A 21,603-nucleotide genomic window follows, 5' to 3' on the forward strand; every position below is an offset into this window, starting at 1 on the left:
AGCCACGCTGATATCCAGTTCTCTTAATATGAAATAATCACATTTCAAGCAGAGCAGAGAAAGCAAGTAAAGTTCGACACATCAGGATGTATGAGGCAGTCATGAGTCAAGACTCCACTCCTGCGAGGCCAATTAACACTCCGCTGCTTTTGGTACAGCTGAACATTAAATATTGATCCTTCCATCACTGTTCGCATTAATTTGTGTCTTCAGGGGGAGTTTCTTATTCCTTTTTCACCTCTCTCCATCTCTGTCTGTACCAGCTGTGCCAGGGTAAATCATTTAATACAATCTTTCTGACTTAAGCTGAATTAAGGAGGGAATTTAAACAGCTGCAGAGAACTGATTGAGTGTGAACTACTTATGTTATATGCAATACATTATAGTGATGTGTTATTACGAGCTTGGCTACAGATCTCCTTTACCCTCCTTTTGTTTTTGTTTTTTTAACTAAAAAAAAACTATTTGGAGGTGACCACAGTGTTCCAAACACAAAACTTGAAATAGATAACCAAACCGCCTGTAGGGGTTTTTATTGAGCATTTAATGTCATCACAGCATCAGTTCATGTTTTATTAAGCAGAGAAATCGTGTCAGTTTCCAGAATTTTAAACGTGACCTGTGATTACACATTAGTGCCACCATGTGGTCGTGAGTCATTTATACACGAACGAGAAAAACAAAACAAAAACTAAGACCATTTCTGATTTTAAAATTTATTGTAACACTAAATGTCATACTTCAATCACTCAAAAATATACACAAGAAAATCAGCAGGAAGAAAACAAGTTATGTTTACACACGACAGCATTTACATCCAAATTAAAAAAAAATAAAATAAAAAAAAAAGAAACAGCAAAATGATTCAGTTAGGATAATTAAGAGTTTAAGCAGCCTATCTGATTAATATCAACTGGGGATAATTATAGCCCACATTATTTATTTTATGTGAGTATTTATTATGCAACCCAATGGGGCATAAACACTGAATTTAATTAAGTCTCAAATAGACACAGTTGATTCAATCTTGTAGATACTGCATTTGATTTTTCAGTGCAATTTATTTACTCCCATTCCTATTAGCATAGCTAGCAATGTCTACCTCCAATATCCAATGCAGCAGCAGCAGTATGACAATATTTTTAATAGATGCTAATGATTCAAGGAGTTCACAATAACACAATTTCCAGAAAGCGATTTTACCGTCGCTTCTCACAGCTTAGGATTTATTACAGGCACTGATAATGCAGCTCTGATCACTGATAATCCATCCCATATGTCCCATGCCGTTTTTCCACTACGACACTGTAATATCAGAGGCATTTGATGGGAAAGACTTGAAAAACTCTGATTGATAAAGAAGACAGCAAAGTCAACAATTTAACTAATAAATAAATAAACAGTAGCATTTTATGAACACCTGTGAAAGACTGAATGTTGTTTCATGTAAACTGCAGCCGATGTGCAGTTTACAGACACTAAGACAGCAGAGGTTTTACAGTAATGTGCAGTAAGAACGACATGAGAGCTTATCACAGTGCTTGAATTGATTAAAAAAAAAAAAACCCCATACACATAGACACATGTTTCAGGACATATTTCATGACCGAGGGATTAAAAGGTGCTTGATTCCCTAAACATAAAGGAATCATATCAATGCAGCTGGCTCAACTCAGCCAAAGACTCACTCAAAGCTGGCGGACAGCTTGGGAAATTAAATACTTGGTGGGTAATCTTTTCACTGGAAGATTCAAAATCCTGGAAGTTATAAATATTAGTTTAAGTACTGTGGGTCAGGGAAGTCTGAGATGAAAATCTTGACAGTGCAGTGGAAGCACTAAGTAGAAGAAACTTGAACACCACTTAAGGCTATAAATGCTTGGAAACTATCAATAAAACTATCATTTTGAAAATACTGAAACCAGACCAGCTGCTCTTTGTGTTGACAGCACATCATTATTAGAACTATTAAAAGAACAGCTCACAAAAAATGATGTAATTCTTATCTACTGTCTCTCATACCCACAGAGCCAGGTGAATTTTTTCTTACTGGAGTTTTGCAGGTAAAACTGTGGGATGCAGACCAACTGTGCAATGCTATTCTGCAGCAGATTCTTTTTTTCACTTTACGTTACGTTGACAGGAGAGTGAGTATACCGTGACTGAATTTTTTATTTTTGGAGAACTGATCCTTTAAAGCTGTTGGAGACAGCGCCTCACAGGTAAAACTGGGCTTAACTCCAGAATCGACTGCATGGCAAAGACGCAAGCTATAGATTTTATTTTTACTGCCAACCAAATGATTATACCACAGAAGTTACAAAACAAACATTTAATAAAATGCTGAAAACTGCTAGGTAGCTCTGGCTAGCTGGTAAAAATGAATTTTTTCATTTGTTTTAGTTCCGTTCTTCATGTAAAATTGGAGCAGTTGGGCTTTTGATCAGTTTGTATCGGAGGAAATAAATATAATCCCAGGTTTACTAGTCGTGCCAAAAACTAGCTTGATCTAGAATTACTGCCAGTGTTAAGCTTTTTAAATAATATGTTTAATGTATTAAATTATAGATTAATTAATTACTAGGAGGAAAACATCAGCTGGAGGTGGGGTGTCAAAAGAGGACGTCTGTTTTATTTGGAGAGGAAGTGAGATGCTGAGGAGTTTGGCAGTACCAGCTAGAAAAGGAGATTTGCAGTTTGAGGTTTGTTTTTTTTGGTCCTTTGGTTACAGAGAACACACACACACATACATACATACATACACACACACACACACACACACACACACACACACACACACCTACAGAGCAAAGACACAACATGTGCGCACAGACTCACACTTATTTCTGGTGGGGCAGACGTCTCCATATCAAACAGATTTTTTTCTCAGCTGCAGGTAAAATTCTCTTTATGCATAGACGCTATTCAGAAGTCTGTATTCTGAGTTTGATTTTTTCTGATTTGTTTTGCCATTGTGAGAGATGTTGTCCACTGCAGCATTAGTGTGTGGGACTCAGCTGGAGCCTGTGAGCCACCCCCACCTCCAGCCTTAAATAAAAGACACTCAGCTCTCAGTCCCTTCTCATCAGACTTCTTTAGAAATGATCCCCATCAGTGGTGTTGAGATCCATGCCTTCAGGGCTCCTATCTGACACAAGTCACGGGTGTAGCTGCCTCATACGTGATTCACTCTGATTGGCTAAAGGCCAGAGGACGACACTCAGGTTCAGGTCGGTTTGTTGATTCGGGTATCAGAGGGTTCCTTCCTCCTGAGATCTTTTGGTTTCCCAAATCTTGACCGTTCTGTCACTGCCGGAAATACACAGGAAAATAGTCAGGACTGCGTTCACAACTATGAGACTGCACCATGCTGTAAAGTAATATCATTAGATGAGCATGTTGTGGGACTGACTCAGAGGCAGTGAACAGTTGGCTGCTGTTGGTGGCGAGGCTGTTGATGGGGCTGTCATGTCCCTGGACCTCGCCGAGGGGCGCTAGTGAGTCGGAGTGCCAGAGGCGCAGCAGCCCTCCTCTGCATCCGCTGAGCAGCATCGACGAGCCTGGTACCACACCCAGGGCGCTGACCCAGCCTGAGTGGGCGTTGGCAGATTGCTGAGAAACACAACCGCTAGAGGTTATTCTTTATGACAGCCTGTACTGTCATTTTATGCAAATTAAGTCAAGGAAGAAAATCATGTGCAAAACAAAACCATGTGCACCTGTTGCAGTTGTTTCCTAGTCAAATCCCATTTCTTGATGCAGTAGTCTCTGGAGCCACTGTAGAAAACATCTCCGTGGATGAATAGAGACTCCACGCCATCCTGATGGGCGGGTTCAAACGTGTGGTGGGAGGGGACGCTACCCTGAGCTCCTTCGGCAACCTCAAACATCTAAAGAAACAGAGTTTATTGGATACACACTACAAGAGGAATTTAGTAAAACATGTGTGTGTGTATGTGTGTGTGTGTGTCCTACTTTAACATGATGGTCCTTGGAGCCTGTGAGTACAATATCCTGTGAGTTACCTAATCTGTCAACAGTTAGGCACATGACAGGCCCTAAATGACCAGTCAGCTTCCCTGTGGACACAAACCTAGAAAAAAAATAGTCAAATATTAACTGTATTCCTTGTGAAAGATTTGCATAACTTCAAAAACTTTTTAGCTTACTTGCGGAGGTCCCACATGCGCACAGCGTTGCCAGCAGCAGCATAGAGGAAGGAGCCGGAAGGGCTGAGAGCGATCTGGTTGATGGGACTCTCTCCTGGTGGGATGGACAAACTCCTGGCAGAGGAGCAGACGTCTCCTGAACCCACCTGACCCGATGACCTGGCATTAACCGAAAGCACAAAGTCCTCGGTGTTATTCACACAAAATGTTACAGTGCAAATATGCTGGAAGAAGTCAGGATGACTTACGTGAGCGTGCGGATGCATTTTGCAGCGTCTCTTATGTCCCACACTTTGATGTAAGCAGTGGAAACAGTGAAGACGAGACTAGAAGTGTATCTGAAATACAACAAGAACAGCCATCAAAGCCTCCTCTGTTACAACAACTAATGCTATTATCATTACTACTTTTAACTCCTACTACAGCTGTGTACTCGTACCTGACTGACACAACACTGCTGGGATGATCTGCCAGAGACATGATCTCCTGACCCGTCACCAAATTCCACACTTTGCATGTTCGGTCTGAAAAAACACACATGGAGCAAATCTTTAAAAAAAACCACAACTTTTTTTCAGCAATATGTTGATTGTGTTTCAGTTCTTACCTTTGGATCCCGTGAAGAGCAGATCATCCGTGGCGTCGACGCAGAGAACAGGTTTGGTGTGACCCTCGGCTACGTAGACGCACTGAAGTCTGGCCACAGGGTTGTTCTTAAGGGCCGTCACGGGGTTGATCACACCTCTACAGGACACATCGTAAAATGTTAGGTTTTTAAAGAAGAGTCCCAATTTAAATTGTAGACCCAAGATAAATTAAGAGATGGGATGGGACTGTCACCTGTGGCCTTCAAATACAGGTGATTCCTCCAACCTGGTTAAAAAAACATGAAGAATAGATCCGAAAATAAGATTTTATTTTGGGCTTAGGAAAGCATTACTAACTACAATTAATAAGAAAAAACCTTCAAATTACTTAAATATTTATTGCACTGGATGTTGTGGGTGAAGTGCAAGAGACATTGACGTCCACGTGACTGTTGTTTCTGTAAAATCTGTTTAGTCTTAGAACACTTTGGTTGAGTGCTGTTATAATTACCTATCAGCATCTGCATATTTACAATCTTGTCACGGGCTTTCAGCTAAAAAGGATTTTCAAGTTGATGGAAAACGTGAAGCATCATTATGGACGACCTTTGCACTTACAGTGATTTGTAGTCGCTGCCTCTGGTTTTAGCGTCTCCTGTGCTAAGCAGGGGTATGTGCATGGGGGCTGGGATGTGTGTCGCCATGGGTCCTTTCTCTTGCACCCTCCTTCGGTTGAGGGGCGACCGCTCCAGCAGCCTGCTCTCAGTCCCTGTAGGTGACCTGGATCCAGATCTACAGAGAGTAAGAGTGGTAAAGCGTGGCCTGAATATTTTTAGAAAACAGACAAATACGTTTTTTTGGTGCTTACATGCTCGCCGGCCTGGGCGACAGAGCAGATGGAGAGACAGTCTGCTCGCGGTTAGGGGTTTGACCAAATGTGACACCCTGCATGTCTCCTGGCCCTTCTAGGTGCTCTGAGAGGGGCTGCAGTGGGGCGCAGAAGTCTCCAGTGGGGGATTCACAGGACAGATCCCCACTGCTGGCGTACAGCAGCTCCATCTGGGTGGCAGTTCGCCTGCGAGCCTGAGGAAAAACACAAGTTAGAGTCATTATTGAGCAAAGTCCTCCATAAATGGACCAGTTCGATATCATTCCAAGGCCACTATGAGTCATCGGTTATTATAAATGTACAGAAAACATTTGCTTTTTGTTTTTATTGTGACTACAGTGTATTGGTTAAAGAGCAAAAGCCTCTCCTAGTATCAGAACACCTGATGCTCAGTACAGTACCTTACTTCTCGGCCTGGATTCACCGCATAACTTCATCAGGTCTGATGCCAGTGAACTGAAACAGAGTTACCACCATCACATGCTGACATATTCACGTTAAGCGGGTATTATACGTACCAGGTTATGCTGGGATGCTAACATTTTCAGACAGACTGTATTAGTTTCATGTGTATTTGATCATCAACCAAACATCTGTAGAACTTAAAACACTGACCTAATGATGACAATGATACAGGAATACACAATGGAAGACAGAATGACTGATGTTACTAAAACATTTAAATGACTAGATGAATAGAATGTTAACTCTAAACTTCATTTAGCAATATTTCCTAATATGATTGTTGCATTTATCGGTTCTGGTTTAATGTCTCCTCTGGAGTTGTGAATGCTGGTTTGACCTGATATGATCATCTTGACTACTGGTCATCTTGACTATAATCATCATGACAGTGTTATTAAGGAATTGCTGACCACAGATGCAAGCCTGAAGGACAGGTCCCATTCTTTTAAAGATCTATTTGTACAGGCAATCTTATTACAGTATTTCACCATTTGGGATCTGTTTCTTCTTCACTTGAGCTGAAAAATACATATTCATAAACAGAAGATCACAGGTCAGAGAACGGTGTATTTACCTGCCCTCCATGGCTGGACTGGGGCTGGACTCGTCGCTACTGCTGTCATCTCCGTTCTCTGTGACGTGACAGATACTCATCAATGTATATAATAAAGATTAAGACCATCTATTAACACACTGTAAACCAAGTATTACTGCACAACAGGTATGGCTCCTGCAGATCATAACAAGGTCAGGGGTCACCATGTTTAGTTCAGGATGAAGGGTCACTGAGGTGTCATTAGTGGAGACTATTATCTGCCCTGTTTAAAGGAAGACTGGACAGGAAGACACAAACACAGAAATGCACAGACAGTGCTGCACACACAACACTTGAGCTTTGGATTCTGGTGCCACACATTTAGCTTCAGCGATAAGTTTGTGCATTTCATGAAGATTTACACCAGCTGGTTAGTTTTTTTAAAAGGATGACAGGATGACGAGTAGATGCACGCTGCAAGATTTCTGGAAGTAGTTTCTAAATATCAACAAAAGGATTTAATACATGAAATATGAAACCATATGAGGGTTACTCTACACCTCTTAAGTTATAGAGCAAAAAAATGAAAATATTATTTTGAACTTTCTGTTAATTTCCACATTTTTCTTTAACTGGAGGAACATTTTGGGTAAATCTTGTAGCATGCATGCACCATTTACCATCCAACACAGCCAGGTTGCTATGCATCTCATACTCACCTGGTGACAGGTAACCTAACTCTGAGTTCACAACGACACAACAAACAGAAATAAGACATTTGAATCAAACCCAAATATGAGAAAAGGTGAATGTTTGTTTTACACGCCTGCTTTTTGTTTCGTGATTCGTGCTTTGGATAAATAGATCCTTCAGCACTGAGGCATGCAAAATAAACTGTAGCCAGAAATGATGATTAGAATGAGGTGATTGCACTTGAGACGTTGCGGTCAGCAAGGTGGTGGCGTATCACCCACCTTGCAGGGCGCTGCCCAGCAGGGCGTCCAGCTCCGGGTTGATCTCAGCTTTCTCCTTCAGCATGTGGAACAGCAGCTGGTTCTGGGTGGCGCTGTTGATCTCCGTCTGCTTTAACCTGCCCTCCATCACCTTCAGCTGGGAGTCCTTCTGCGACGCCTGCAGGCCCTGATGACCACACAGCAGGAAACTCTGTTCTTTCAGTGCATGCACACATCCAACAAACAGCTCTGTGTGCTATTATTGGTGTTGTCATTAATTCTGCTTCTTCATTTGTTCTTTGCTTGTGGGTTGAATGTTCCTCATTGGACCAATTAGGTTTCATCAAATCTAATCTTGTCTAATCAAACTAAACATAATACAATCAAGTTCCTCCATTTACCGTCTCATACAGTTAATTATATTACATTATTAGATTCTAATTCTTATAAAGGAGATATGTTTATATAAGAAAGACCAAAATGAACAAACAAAATGTTGGCTTAAAAACAATTCCACAAAAACTTGAAATTGTTACAAATATAATCAGAAATTTAGAAAGAAATTTTCATGTTATCTTGTGTTTGATACAAATAGATTTTAGTTGATGATAATTATTATACCAAATGATCAACGATAAACCTTCTCACTGGGATATAAATAACGAAAAGAGGACAGGAAATTTGATTTTACTGTCGTCAGAGCAGCAAAGGAAAATAATATGACCTGAATAACATGATATCAGCGGGGATAGTCGGTACCTTATTGATGGCCAACGTCATGAAATGGTCCAGAAGGAAGCGGGCTTCTGATAAATTACAAGAACTGATCACTGCTGCCACATCCACCGTGTCTCCTTCCTCCTGCGGCACAGAATAGTAACAATAAAGTGGCATCATGGACGCAGTGTTATGTAGGGCCAGAGAAGAAAATTGATATTGATGTCATATTTGTCTGTTCGATATGAGACGGCCATCAGATCATCTGAGTATAAACACAGGGGGAGACAGATGGTTGTTCTGTCAGCAGATAAATAATATCTGCATTGCTAAAGCTCCAAAGGTTATTTTAGTATTTATATCCAGTATCTGCTGAATAACTGAGCTGCTGAAGTATGCTCATTATGATGTTGATCCTGAGAGAAACATGTAAATACATTTATATATTTAAATACATTTATACACTGGATGGATCTCATTTTGCAAATACTAAAACCTTCAGTAACCAGACGATACAGTAGTTCCCAGGATTAACAACATTAATAAAATCAATCTAACAATAGAAAAAAAGCTAAAATAAGGCTGAAAATAAAAGACGGTATTACTTAATAATGATTGATATTAAATCATATTAAAGTTAAGAAAATGAAGTAAAAGGGAACATTTTGAATTTGATGAAATTTTCCCTCCTTCCAAACATGTTATATACTAAATGATTTTTATGTTCTTGGTGAGGGTAAAGGTGGAGTGTTAGTTTAGTGTATCGTTTCAACTCCCACAATAAAGATGTCAGTTTTGGTTTAATCTCTTGTGGCTTTCTGATGGATCTTCCTGTTTACATAGAAGAATCCTTTTTGATTGGGACGCAGCTTCAGCATCTCCTGAGAACACGACTAAATGCTAATTAATACCTACGTTTTTAAGGTACTATGTACTAGCAGTGAATCTGAACTCAGATCTACTGCATCAGTTTTTGCGTGTTTTATGTTTTTTAACAACCAGCAGCATCAGACACTGCTCACCTAGCAGCCATTATATCGCTACTGTAAGAACCTATTAATGAGCCACCAGCGGCTGGTGATGTCACCACTGATACATTTGGCACCAGCAGCAGCCACAGGAGCAAGTAAACATCTGACACAATTCATCTCCATCATTTCTCCCTCTTTCTATTACAGCTGTAAAGTCAACAATAGCTCATTAAAAATGAGTGACAATGCAGCATCAACTCATGAAGCTACGAGGAGCAAAAAAAAAAAAACTCCTCAGATTTACAAATGCACTTAGAAAAAATATTTACAGACTCCCGCTGGAGCTACTTGGTGTTGGTGTTTTATAGAGCTGTTGTTACCGAACTAATGAGCCCCTGAAGCTTAAATTTCTAATTAAAACTAAAGAAATGGGATCTGTGGAACTGTCAGTGGTGCTGACCTTTGCAATTATTTCCTATTTCCATGAGGGCTACAGTCCAGTACAGATATGAAGTATTTAATGAGGAGGTGAGCCACCGCCTTGTGTACCACAAAGACTGAGTTCTTTAAAACTCTACCATATAATTTGGCTTAGTTTCCAGATACATATCCTTTCTGTACCTTCATTTATTAACAATTACTACCATATTAAACACTTCACCTTAGCTTCTTCCATCTGCATGATGTTGGCCTGACAGTCGGTGATGCTGTCGTTGATGTAGTCGATGTTGGCACTGAGAGATTCCAGCTCCTCGTTCAGGGAGGACAGGGAGCGGTCGGCGTCGGCGCCCTCGGTGGCCATCTTTTCCCTCTTTCTGGAAACCCGTTCTCTCCTCCTAGTGAGCTCCTCACGTTGCTGAGGAAGTTTAGGGGGAGGAAATTGAGAGAATGCGTCAAAGAAGGCAGGATTACATCATTTAAGGAGTGTGGGATATACACGTTTAAATTTCATAATTTGTATTGTAATTTGTATTTGCTAATGTAGTTTTTTTTTCTTTTTCTGGGGTGTATATTTTTTAAAAATCCAATTCCTTACCTTCATCAGCCGGTTCATATCCGTCTCCATGTTAGCGATGGTCATCCTCTGCATGATGATGTCTGTGATGCGTCTTTCCAGCGACTGCCATTTGACCCTAGCTGACCTGCTGAAGTAGACCCTCTCCATCCGTACTGGTGAGCTCCTGAGGAGAAACCCGTCACCATGTCAGACTTTTTAAAGCGCACATTCTTTACATATGGCCCACCTTGATAAGCATCAAAACAGATGCTGCACCTGGCTCCGTTGCTTGGGGATGCTCCAGAGGCGTGCGTCCTCCCCAGGGCCGCCCTGTGTGGAGTCTCCTGGAGAGTTTCAGGTAGGCTCGCCTTCCTGCTCGCCTTCCCAGACACGGGCCTCACCTGCCGCCTCAGAGCTGTCACCTGATACAGTTCACACCAGAGATTTAGCATATCAGAGCGGAGCAAAAGTGGACGCAAACTCCCCTGGTCGTCTCAGACCTCTTCATTCTTTCTGCGAAGGATGAGCTCCTGTTGTCGTTTCTGGGCCTCCATCTGCTTCAGCTGGTGCTGGAATAACAAATGAATATCATCATCGGTAAATAAAGGACCATATCTTTTTTTTTTAGAAAAGATGAAAACATATCCACTTTTGAATTTACATAACTTTAAGAGCATGACGTCTGACAGGTCAAATATTTTTGATGTATTTAAAACCTTTGTCAGAATAAACTCTGTTTTCATCTCTCTTCTACCTCAGCTCTACGCTGGTCCTTCTTCAGAGACGCAATCTCCCTGTTCCTCCTGCACTCCGCTGCTCGGTTTCTCTCCTGCTGCTCCTTCATTTGACGCATTAGCGCCACCTGGAGGAGGCATACAAAAATAGCAAGGGAAAATCAGCACTTAAACGTGAGAGTGAAGGACATTAAAAAAAACCCATACTCACAGACACACACCCTACGTCTTTACCTTGGTTTTCTTCATCTCAGTCACATCCAGCTGGAGCTTCTTGAGCTGCTTCTCATACTGCGACTGATTCTTCAGCAGGCGAGCGTGCTCCTTCTGAGCCGATTGGAGCTTCTGCAACTCTTTGTTCATGGAACTCAGCTTCCTCTCATACTCCACTTTGACCCTCTTGGCCTTTTCCTCAGTGCCCGACTCCACTGAGCCTGGAGGAGAGAGAAGAATATGGTCAAAGTATAGCTTTAAAGTTTATATGATCTGATCTGTTTCAGAGTCCAGCGTCTCACCCATGTTATGCAGCACTCTGTCCCTCTCCAGCTGTGTGTCCTTTATCTTGTTCTGCAGCATCATCAGCTTCTGTTCATACTGCTGTTTGAGAGTGTGCAGACGCCGCTGGCTGTTCTCCAGCTCATCTATCAGCTTTTGCTTGATGGCGATCTCACAAGTGATGTTGGCCAGGTCGGCCTGGACGTTTTCTGCAACATAAAAAGCACACCGTTAGATCCCGATTCCTCTTCTGTTTAACTGCCAGCTATGACTTTGTTAAAGAGGTACCTTTCTCTTCCAGCTCCTCAGAGTCTGAGTCTTCAGATATCTCATCTCCCACTATGTCAAAGTCCTCCTCCTCTCCATCTGCGTCTTCACCTTCCTCATGGTCGCTTCCCTCCTGAAACATGGATATCAGAAGAATACACTCTAAGAAAGGTGTGACAGTATTTAAAGAGCAATCGAACGACGGACATTCACCTACCGCCTCCGCCTCATCGTTGACTCGTTCCTGCTCATTGTCTGGAACTTCCTCTTTAATAACACTGAAAGAAGAAAAAACTGTGAGCCAGTTCTTGTATGTCTTCAAGGTTGGGTTAGACATGCATGCAAAAGATCATTTCATCAGACCAGGAGTAGAGATGGAATCAATGATTAATGGATAATTTCACTGTGATTGCATGAGGAGGCAGCAGTGATGATGACGCTGGGAAAGACTGATGATAATTAGATCAAGGTTACACTTGGTACAATCCACTCCACGTTACATACTGATTTATTCAAAGGGCTCCCACACACCACTAAGATTTGTTGACCAGATTCTACAACATGCACGCGTATAAAATGTTTTTTTTTTTGTTTGCATCAAAGGAATTTTCTCAACTCAACCAATTTATTTTAAGGATAAAAACACGGGTTCATTTGGAATCTGATCAACATCTTTTTGTGTGCAGCAAAGAGGAACAAAACAGACCAGACTAAGGGTTAAGTGGAAAAGGTAAGAGCTGGTTAAATATCTGCTTCCCTCCAGGAGTGTAAACCACCTGTGGGTGCAGAAGAAGTTAGAGTTTAGTTACACTGGAAAGCAGAAAGGGAGATTTAGGTTTGGACCGAGATTAAGAATAAACTGAAATCTGGTCAATTACTAGGTGCATTTTGATTTTTGCACTCTGGTAATTGAAACTATTTCAGATTTGATCCAATCCGGGATGGGATGTTGCAAACCTGACGTGTTCAACTGCCGTGTGGAGGTGATTGTCTTCATATCGCCTTAGTCTTCCCAGAGAGAGGTGATGGAAGATTGGAGGTGAGGATGGTAAGATGTGGAGGATTGGGGGGGGGGGCAGCAGCGGGAGGGAATGTTAGAAGACAGAGTGACAGAGCAGCGACAAAGGTCAGGTAAGAGAGTCCCACACAAGATATGTGTTCAGAATCTGAACTGAGCTGATCACAAATGACATTTATTCCTTTTTAATGTGCAGATTCACGGAAGGCTCTCACAGGCATATTTATATCAAGATTTGTACTGAAAATAAAAAATAAAGAATACAGAAGACTGATTGATAAACTATGAAAAAGAGGTGAGGTATTATTTATATTTAAATTTACGGTATATTTATATTTGTTTCTACAGGATTACAAAAAAAATACTTAATGACTTTTGATGAGACTTCTTTTCTTTTGCTTTAATATAACGATATACAGTATTGTTGAAATTAGGATTTAATCATTCAAAAGGGTCTATGGGATTTTGGTGGAGGTAAACACTTAATGCATGCCGTCTTAGTTGACATGTATCTGTACACGGATGTACAGTAGATGTATGTTTACCACTTAGATCAGTGTACTACAGCATATTAGAAAAACCAACGTCACCTTGCCCACAACACTAACAGTTCCTCACTGATAAATTCCAGGATTATGATGTTCGATAGAGGTATATTTCTAAGACAGTTCAAAAATAAAAGAAGCAAATACACAAAGTAACTTCAGAGCAGCAAATCTCACACCATACCTCCTCTTTTTCTTCTTCTCCTTCTTCTTGAGCTTCTCCAGGTCTCTCTTGGCCATCTCGATGACATCTGTAGCCTCCTTCTCGGGAGCAAGGAGGGCAGGAGAGAAGGAGGAAGGGCCGCCGTAAAGTGAGGAGCGCGTGGAGGCCCGGGACAGACTCTTCCTGAGATTCTCACTCACGGCCTCACTTTCCAGAAGTTTAGCTCTGAGACAGAGAAGGGGAATGTCACAATAGTCACATGTGGACAAGGGATGAAAGATTTTAACAGATATCAGTGAGATCTTATTTCTGTGAATAATTACATAACTAACTGGTTGCAGTTATGTTTGGTTTAATCTGGATTACTAACATATTCAAATTAATTAAAAATCAAATAATCTAGGCAGCTCATACCTTAGCTCTTCAATTTCTTTGATGTAGTTTTGAATCAAGTTCCCGATCTCTTCACTGCCTTCACCTACAGACAAAATAATTTTGAATATCAGGCTCTTGTTGACTTGACAGGAGAAGTGGGGCTTAAGACGAGGAATATTTAGACATTTGAAGTTTGAAATAATCTGACATATTTTAAATAAAAGCCCGTCTGAATTTATTGTAGCTGTAGATTTCATTTATGCTTGTTAAGCTTGTTCAGACAGAGTATTGGGTACAATATTAATCTTTATTATCTGCATCAAAATGATTGTGCTAGTTCATCATTCAAACTAAATACTGACAATTATGTTCTAATTAAAAACATTTATTCTAGGAATTTAACAGATAAGAAAAAAATAACAGACAGAAGTAAACAACAAATACATTTACAATAAAATAGCTGTATGTATGTGAAAAAGTGTGTATCAACATCCAATATTTTTGTCAAAAAAATTAACGTAGATGAGTACGCTGACCAGACAGACCCTACCCCAGTGCTCACCTGCTCTAGCCAACACCTGGTTGGCCTGGTCACTGAGGATCTGAGTGAGTCTGGCTCTCTGAGCATCGATGGTCTCCTGCATGGCCTTCACTCTCACCCTCAGGTTGTTGTTCTCCGTCTGCAGCATGGAGTTCTCATGGACCAAGTCATTGATGCCCTCCATGCCATCTTCACCCACCATACGCTTCCCCTGAGGGAGATTAATGAAACAGAATATGTTTCCACTCAAATCCCCAGCAGCTGTTTTCTCTTTTGTTCTCTCACTCCATGTTCCAGCCTCCCTCCTCTACCTCCCATCGTACTTTCCCTCCTCACTCTCCAACTTCTCACCGTCTTGTACTCCATCAGCTCCATCTGTAGTCGTGCTATCTCTGTCCTCAGGGCGCTGATCTGCTGGCTTGCCTTGTCCTGGTTCACCACCACCTTGTTCTTAATGTTTCGGGCTCTGTTGGCGTACTTCAAAGTGTTCAAGGTCTCCATGAAGTCTCGATCTGATGGGCTGATGCAGGCGATCATCACTGTTTGACTGCAGAATACAAAGCATGAAAATGGTTCGTTAAAAGAGTGAATTTCCAGGCTTCTATGTGCTTTATATGGAATGTTTTTTCACTCTATAAACATTTTAGTTTAAATCTTAAAATAACATTTCTCTAAGACATTAAAAATGCTTTTTAATAATTCATGTAGATTGAAAACTCAAAAGGCTGCAGCCTACCTATACCAATATGAAACATTCAATCTTCATATTTATTATTTAAGGTCCATCCACACAAACCTGTTGCCACCTAGTGAGTCTTGTAACAACCGGGTCAGTTTGGAGTCTCTGTAAGGCACATGAGTGGAGCGCTTACTCCTGTCTCCCAGAGCACTGATGACGTTTCCCAGAGCAAGCTGTGGAAATTCAAGGGTTAAAAACAATGTCATCACGCGCTGAATTAAAAAAACAACAACAACCCCAAAACAATAGTATTAATGAGTGAGGATCTAAATTATGTTAGTGAAAGAAAGCTGGGATGATGTTAATTTTATGGCCACCAGGGGTCTCCCTCGCTCCACCATCCATTGTTGAACGTTTCTATGTGTCACTGAAGAATAAACTGAAGATTTACTGCTTTATATCATCCTCCAAATAAATAAAAATGACACAGTGAGGGAGTTACTGGGTTAGGGTTAATTGCATGACTACAACCTGTGATGAGACCACACTGAGTGATTCATAACATCCACCACAGACTCAGACAGGCTCTCAGCTTCCTCACCAGCCCACAGTTGATTGAGATGCCCTCCTTAGCCCTGTCTCCTGTCGCGCCGGTTCTCTTCAGTCTCTCAGAACCAGCTAGATCCACAAAGTGGAACTTGGCTGTCAGTGTTTCAAACTCGTTGATCTCTGAGTTGTTCGCTAAACGGTTGTCTGTTGAGTTATCCTGGAAGGGAAAGCACAGGAAATACAAATGAGGGAACATATATTGCAATACATGCTGCAGTATAAAAGACAGCACTGCTTACGTTGTTATCTGGGGAGCAGACTCGAACTTGGCACAGATGGATGGTGAAGATGGCATGGGAACGGGAACTCTGGACGTTCATCTGGGTGCTGGCGGTGGTACGAGACAGAGCACCCATTTTCAGACACTGAATCATCTGTTAGAGCAGAAGTGGAGAGACAGTTGGTGGAAAGCAGAGAGGAATAAAAGACCAAAAAAGACATGCATGATAAACAGAAATTCTTATGTTTCGCAAACTGCTGCTAAACAGCAATCAACTAGAAATTTACGCAAATAAAATCATCAGAAGAAAGGTCAAAAAAAGGGAATTCCAATTTCTGATCCAAAATAAAAAAGTAAATATTCAGTTGCTTCTTAGATTTAATTTCTAGTTCTAAAAACATTTCTGGAGCATTGCATCGTCCCACATTTGTAAAATACGGGACAAATGTTGTGATTTGTACGTAATGAGTGCTTTCAGGACATTTGAGGGTACTGACCTCAGCAGCAGACGTGACGGTGCGGGTGGTGACCCCAACTGTGTAGATGCCTCCATTTGCATCCTCGTGAATTTTGATGTTGGATCTCTGCTTCCTGGCATCAATGTCTCGCGTCGAGTCGAACAAATCCAACACCTCCTCGTTGTACAACTAGTAAGAGCGTTAAAGAAGGTATTTTGGAACACGTAGTCATTTTTATTTCTTTTCTCAGCTGCTTCCTCCCCACCTGTTAGCTGTCACTTGTTGTCAGTTAAAAATAAATCCAGGAGCTGACGGAGAGTCAGACTAATGACAATTTAATGGCCGCAGGGTAATCTGGATGCTTTCACAACTTACCACCACAACACCCTTACTGACCTCTGACCTCCTGCTGTCTGCACGCTTGAGCTTCATCTAACTAATGGACCTTGAGTGAACTGGATGTTTTCAGTTCAGAGTTTTGGACTGACTGCCAATAAATGCACCTCATTTTGAAAAGAAATCATATTTTTGGCTCTGTGAGAGATAATAATTTTGTCTGCCTCTGTGTGTGTGAGTGTGTGTTTCTGTACCTCTAGGAACTGTGCGTTGATCTTGAATTCAGGAACAGGCCTGCCCAGCTCAGTGGCAGCCTGTCTGCGCTCCTCAATCCCTCTGAACAGGTGGTTGACGGCTCGGGGAATAATACCCAGCTCGTCCTCTCCTATGTTGACATCAAAGCCTGTTCCCATGGTGTACGTCTTTCCTGAACCCGTCTGCACGTGGGGTAGAACACAAAGTCTTCAGTTATAAAAAATAAAAAAAGAATATAAGTCTATTTCATTGTGAGACTGAATGTGTTCTCTAAACTCTAATCATATATGTCAGGTTTGCTAGCCAAACCATAAAACACTGTGGGGCTAAGGGTTGGGACGCAGCTCTGAGAAACAGAAGGGGGGGGGGGGTGTCAAAGGGCATGGGGCAGTTTCCCTGGTGACAAAAAGAGGAATGCGACATTGAGCTAAAATTCATGCGTCATGACTCTTTCTGTCAAACTCCACTGAAAAACACCGTGACAGGAGTGTGTGTCCGTCTGTGTGTTACTGTGTGATGACCACACCTGTAGTTACCAGTTGCACATTTACATACACTATGTATGCATTTGCATGTGTGGCCTCTAACGCACACTGTGAAAGGCTCTCTGACAAGAACACAACAGCTTCAGTAACAAAGTGAAGACAGTGAATGGAGGCATTAAGAAGATGGAAAGTTGAGCTGCTTTTGTTAACAGACAGCGTGCCGGCTGCAGAGAGACACCGAGAGGCTGAGCTGCTGAAAAGGCATCAGTAACAGCGCCAGAATAACACCAATAAAATATTCTGCATTTTTATTCTGCTGGTATACCTTGAAAAAGAAACAGGGCAGTCTCAAAACAGGAGTTACACACTTAAATGGAAACACAGCACGAGACGGAGCTATCTGGAGGTCAAGTCATAATGATCTTTTCCTCGTGGAACATTGATCATGTTGTGTGCAGTTAATATAATTTGGTCTATTCATTTGAATGAAACAACAAAAATATGTCTACAATCTATGTGGTTTGTAGATTCATTGCTGCTGTGCGTTTTCTATATTTATTAATTTCTACATTAAAATATCATTAAAGAGATCCTTTCGTAAATGTACTTTTTTGCCTTATTTTCTGTATACGTGTGTTTAAGATAAACCTGCAGCTGTTTATTTAGCTTAGCCTGTTTCGGCTCTGGTGTCAAGTGAGGCATTCTGTTCACACTCTCCATTGATCCTCAATTGAACCCCCTTTCCACCCCTCGCTATCTCAGAGTCAATACAAAGCTGTGGTGTTGATTGTACTGTACATCAGCTGATTATCAACTGATACCAGCCGCTGAGGCCTGTAAGCTCCTGCTTTCCTACATTATATAATTGTAATAAAATTAAATAGAATCAGATTTGTATCACATGCTGCTGTAGATCAACCCTTAAGCAAAGTTACAATGTCAGCAAATAGGAATGTATCTGCATATCCTGCAACTGCGCTGACTGAAAACTATACAAGAGAAACGTCTGTGAACCGACCTGTCCGTATGCAAAGATGGTGGCATTGTAGCCCTCAAAGCAGCCGTCAATCAGTCTCTCAGTACAGTGGTGGTATATGGTTTCCTGCTGGGTGTCCATGTCAAAGACGTGGTCGTAGGTGAAGGCCTTGTCCTTGCCCAGGACCACCTGTGGCTCCCCGGGCATCACAAAGGTGCAGATGTGACAACCCTCGATCTTCTCTTTGGCCAGCTGAGGACGAATCCTGGTTGACAGAAAGATACAAAAAAGGTGTGACTATTAGTTGTCCACAGTTAACTTGGGTTTACGACGGGAAAGACAAGAAACCTGTTGTGAACTAGCAGATTAAAGCATATAAGGCATTTAATGTCTGACCCAGTCAGGACAGCCCATAACTCTGCTAGAGCCAGCAGTCGTCTTTCTGAATTTGTAAAATATGGTGGTTCTGAATATTAAGAAGATCTGCAATACATTATACACACTTATAAAAGACATCTGGCAATGTGACAGGAGGTGAAAATAAAACCCTGCACTCATCCTCCATTTGGTTCCATCAAAAAATTTAATGGTATAATCTGACCAAAGACACACTCCATTCAGAAGTTATTACAAAATCCTGCTGCTTAACAAATGAATCATCAACCAAGCAACCAGACAATCAAACAACCAAGCAACCAACAAATCAATAAATCCATCAATCAAGGTTTAGTTTAGTTTTTGGCCATTTAATCCTTATTTATATTTATTAGCATCTGACTCCGACTCTTTATTTTCTTCCTACCAAGCTGAGGTTTATGATGCAATTGGAGTAATGGGATTATATCTGTCCAAAAATTTGATGGTTAAAATTCCAGTCATGGAGTTTCTCTTTTTTAATTGATGACAATACAGTCTACGGACAAAAAGAGGGACAAACATTTCTTCATCATAGTTTTCATTATATCGACACTACTGTGCAAGAGGTCATGTGTCAAATATGATTCCAAGAAAAACTTTCCACGTCTTTAGAAATTCATGAGAACTTTCCAGATTTCAATGTCCGTGGAATGTTTGTTGAAAATTATAACTTACTTGAACTTATTTTCTCTCTCTCTGTCTCTGTGTGTGTGTGTGTGTGTGTGTGTGTGTGTGTGTGTGTGTGTGTGTGTGTGTGTGTGTGTGTGTGTGTGTGTGTGTGTGTGTGTGTTTTGCGTGTTTCTATGACAAACAGTGCCAGCACACTCTCCATCCAACATCACACAGTACAGTGACCCAACTGTTCAGAGGAGAGAGAGAGAGAGACAGCTCTGGGTAAACAGCCCCACCCTGGAATTCATTAAGGAATAAGTTTGCTTTAGCTCAAATATACTCAGTTATTGCATCATTTCCTCCATCATGAACCCCGTCTCTCATCACTGAACTCACTGTCCACCTGGAGGGGAATTAGAAATATCGGATGCAGTTGAAGGACATGTTTACCCTCTGGGGGCAGAAAAACATTAGAAATACTTCTAGCTCGGAAAGAAAAATATTTGAGATTACAGATCATTCCTGCTGGGAAACTTAATTTCAGAAATGAAAAAATCAATCAATCCATGGCTTATAAGTCAAAAATGAACCCATATAAATCAGAACCTACAAAAGAAATACTGAACAGGACACCTGAGAAGCTCACAGTCGGGTGACTATAAATGGCTGCTATTGTCGCTCTGCCGGCTGGCATTACCTGAGTGTGTGGAAGAAGCCCTTTGCAATACAGCGTGTACTCAGCATACAACGTACACATTTACATTTACTGTTTGTGTACTTTTAGATTTACATTCATGACAGTCCATGGAACTCCTGGATGGTCTGAAAGAATAGATAGACTGTGTGTGTGTGTGTGATTCCAGCTATTGGGCAGACTCTGTCTGGGATTACATCCCTGATGAGAAAAGACAACAGAACCAGTGGGGGGAGTAGTGGATGTCGGCTGGAGCAGGAACACGTCCTACCAGCAGTAACTGTACACCTGCAGGGCATTATGAAGGCAGCTTTGTGTTATGGACAAATGTAATGTGTAGGTGCCACAGGTTATATAATAAATGGACATTTTCATCATTCATGGACAGGCACATTGATGCTGCATCTGGAAATGAGGAATGAAGGAGAAGCAAATCATTGTAGTTGAGGTTGTCAAACCAAAACAACGACCTGAAAGTCACTAAAACCTCAGCAGAGCTAATTGGAGTTGTATGATAATTTCTTTTTCCCTGATAGGAATATTGGTGTTAAACTTGATGATAAGTCGGCTGTTTGTAAATGCCTTTCTGGCTCAATCTCTCTGCTTACATCTGACATTATAACTCCATTCTTAACCATAAATTCATTTGTACTGGTAAATAAATAAATGATATACATTTGGGTCTGGGAACTGCAGCTCTCAGCACTGTGCCCTAATTAATCACCAATTTAAAGGCTATCTATCATTAAAGTATGAGAGGAGTATTTAAATATATTACGGTCATCAGGTAAGAAAAAAATATCAAAAATCAATACGTGTTGTGATCTTTCCTCTGCTAATTTCACTTTAAGTACCAAAAGAAAGAACTCAGTTCAGTTATGACACATTTCAAGTTAATATTACACATTTCAAGTTTCCATATTTTCATGTCAAAGTGACGTATTCCACATTCAAAAGCTCTCATTAGGTTCTAACACCACCTTCGTGAAGACATTTTGATTTGTGATTTGATATGAATTAAAAATCAATGATTAATTTACCTGGACCTTGTCAACATAAATACATTAAAAAAATTGCAGGACTTTAAATATTACAAAAGTGTTCATTAATCCAGACATAAATAGATATTGTTCTAGGAAAGACTGACGTAACGCAGTGTTTAGGTCACCTGAGCTGACTCAGATTTAATGGTAGGATGGTTTGGGGCATTACAGGAGGGAATCTGCATTAATCCTTTCGGCTATCTTGTCTAAACCTGACAGAGAGCCATTACTGCAATCCTGAGTAACAATGAAGGCACTCACTGCCGCTGACGGAAAGGGCATAAAGTCACTGGTTTATTGTTCACGTCAGAATGAACAACTGTAAAAAGATATGGACCTCAGAAAAAGTGAAGGCATAGCGTTGAGTAATTCCGGTTCATCCTGCAGGGCAAAGAAAC

At 41.1% G+C, this 21,603-nt stretch overlaps 1 protein-coding gene across 3 annotated transcripts in view; it reads right to left on the reverse strand.

Annotated features, from left to right (window-relative positions):
• Nucleotides 1-554: 554 nt before the first annotated feature.
• Nucleotides 555-21,603, reverse strand: part of LOC137589311 (kinesin-like protein KIF21A) — a 30,069-nt gene continuing 9,020 nt past the window's right edge. Inside the window, exons 2-37 of one of the 3 annotated variants that reach the window (XM_068306966.1) lie at nucleotides 18,482-18,704; nucleotides 16,978-17,160; nucleotides 16,427-16,576; nucleotides 15,949-16,083; nucleotides 15,702-15,866; nucleotides 15,218-15,333; nucleotides 14,773-14,968; nucleotides 14,443-14,632; nucleotides 13,920-13,983; nucleotides 13,527-13,730; nucleotides 12,737-12,787; nucleotides 11,997-12,057; nucleotides 11,801-11,912; nucleotides 11,533-11,721; nucleotides 11,252-11,451; nucleotides 11,038-11,145; nucleotides 10,784-10,852; nucleotides 10,560-10,705; nucleotides 10,323-10,467; nucleotides 9,948-10,142; nucleotides 8,358-8,459; nucleotides 7,620-7,785; nucleotides 7,365-7,385; nucleotides 6,685-6,742; nucleotides 6,047-6,101; nucleotides 5,625-5,839; nucleotides 5,375-5,548; nucleotides 5,010-5,042; nucleotides 4,777-4,913; nucleotides 4,609-4,693; nucleotides 4,418-4,507; nucleotides 4,170-4,328; nucleotides 3,976-4,093; nucleotides 3,720-3,890; nucleotides 3,413-3,612; nucleotides 555-3,309 (exon numbers count right to left, since the gene is read on the reverse strand). In XM_068306966.1, coding sequence (XP_068163067.1) covers nucleotides 3,252-3,309; nucleotides 3,413-3,612; nucleotides 3,720-3,890; nucleotides 3,976-4,093; nucleotides 4,170-4,328; nucleotides 4,418-4,507; nucleotides 4,609-4,693; nucleotides 4,777-4,913; nucleotides 5,010-5,042; nucleotides 5,375-5,548; nucleotides 5,625-5,839; nucleotides 6,047-6,101; nucleotides 6,685-6,742; nucleotides 7,365-7,385; nucleotides 7,620-7,785; nucleotides 8,358-8,459; nucleotides 9,948-10,142; nucleotides 10,323-10,467; nucleotides 10,560-10,705; nucleotides 10,784-10,852; nucleotides 11,038-11,145; nucleotides 11,252-11,451; nucleotides 11,533-11,721; nucleotides 11,801-11,912; nucleotides 11,997-12,057; nucleotides 12,737-12,787; nucleotides 13,527-13,730; nucleotides 13,920-13,983; nucleotides 14,443-14,632; nucleotides 14,773-14,968; nucleotides 15,218-15,333; nucleotides 15,702-15,866; nucleotides 15,949-16,083; nucleotides 16,427-16,576; nucleotides 16,978-17,160; nucleotides 18,482-18,704 — 4,744 coding nt within the window. In that variant the 3' untranslated portion in view covers nucleotides 555-3,251. The remainder of the gene's footprint in view (nucleotides 3,310-3,412; nucleotides 3,613-3,719; nucleotides 3,891-3,975; nucleotides 4,094-4,169; nucleotides 4,329-4,417; nucleotides 4,508-4,608; nucleotides 4,694-4,776; nucleotides 4,914-5,009; nucleotides 5,043-5,374; nucleotides 5,549-5,624; nucleotides 5,840-6,046; nucleotides 6,102-6,684; nucleotides 6,743-7,364; nucleotides 7,386-7,619; nucleotides 7,786-8,357; nucleotides 8,460-9,947; nucleotides 10,143-10,322; nucleotides 10,468-10,559; nucleotides 10,706-10,783; nucleotides 10,853-11,037; nucleotides 11,146-11,251; nucleotides 11,452-11,532; nucleotides 11,722-11,800; nucleotides 11,913-11,996; nucleotides 12,058-12,736; nucleotides 12,788-13,526; nucleotides 13,731-13,919; nucleotides 13,984-14,442; nucleotides 14,633-14,772; nucleotides 14,969-15,217; nucleotides 15,334-15,701; nucleotides 15,867-15,948; nucleotides 16,084-16,426; nucleotides 16,577-16,977; nucleotides 17,161-18,481; nucleotides 18,705-21,603) is intronic. The other 2 variants (XM_068306968.1, XM_068306967.1) reach the window with 2 other exon arrangements.

The sequence above is a fragment of the Antennarius striatus genome, chromosome 22 (genome assembly GCF_040054535.1).
Source record: "Antennarius striatus isolate MH-2024 chromosome 22, ASM4005453v1, whole genome shotgun sequence".
NCBI classification, from domain to species: Eukaryota; Metazoa; Chordata; class Actinopteri; order Lophiiformes; family Antennariidae; genus Antennarius; species Antennarius striatus.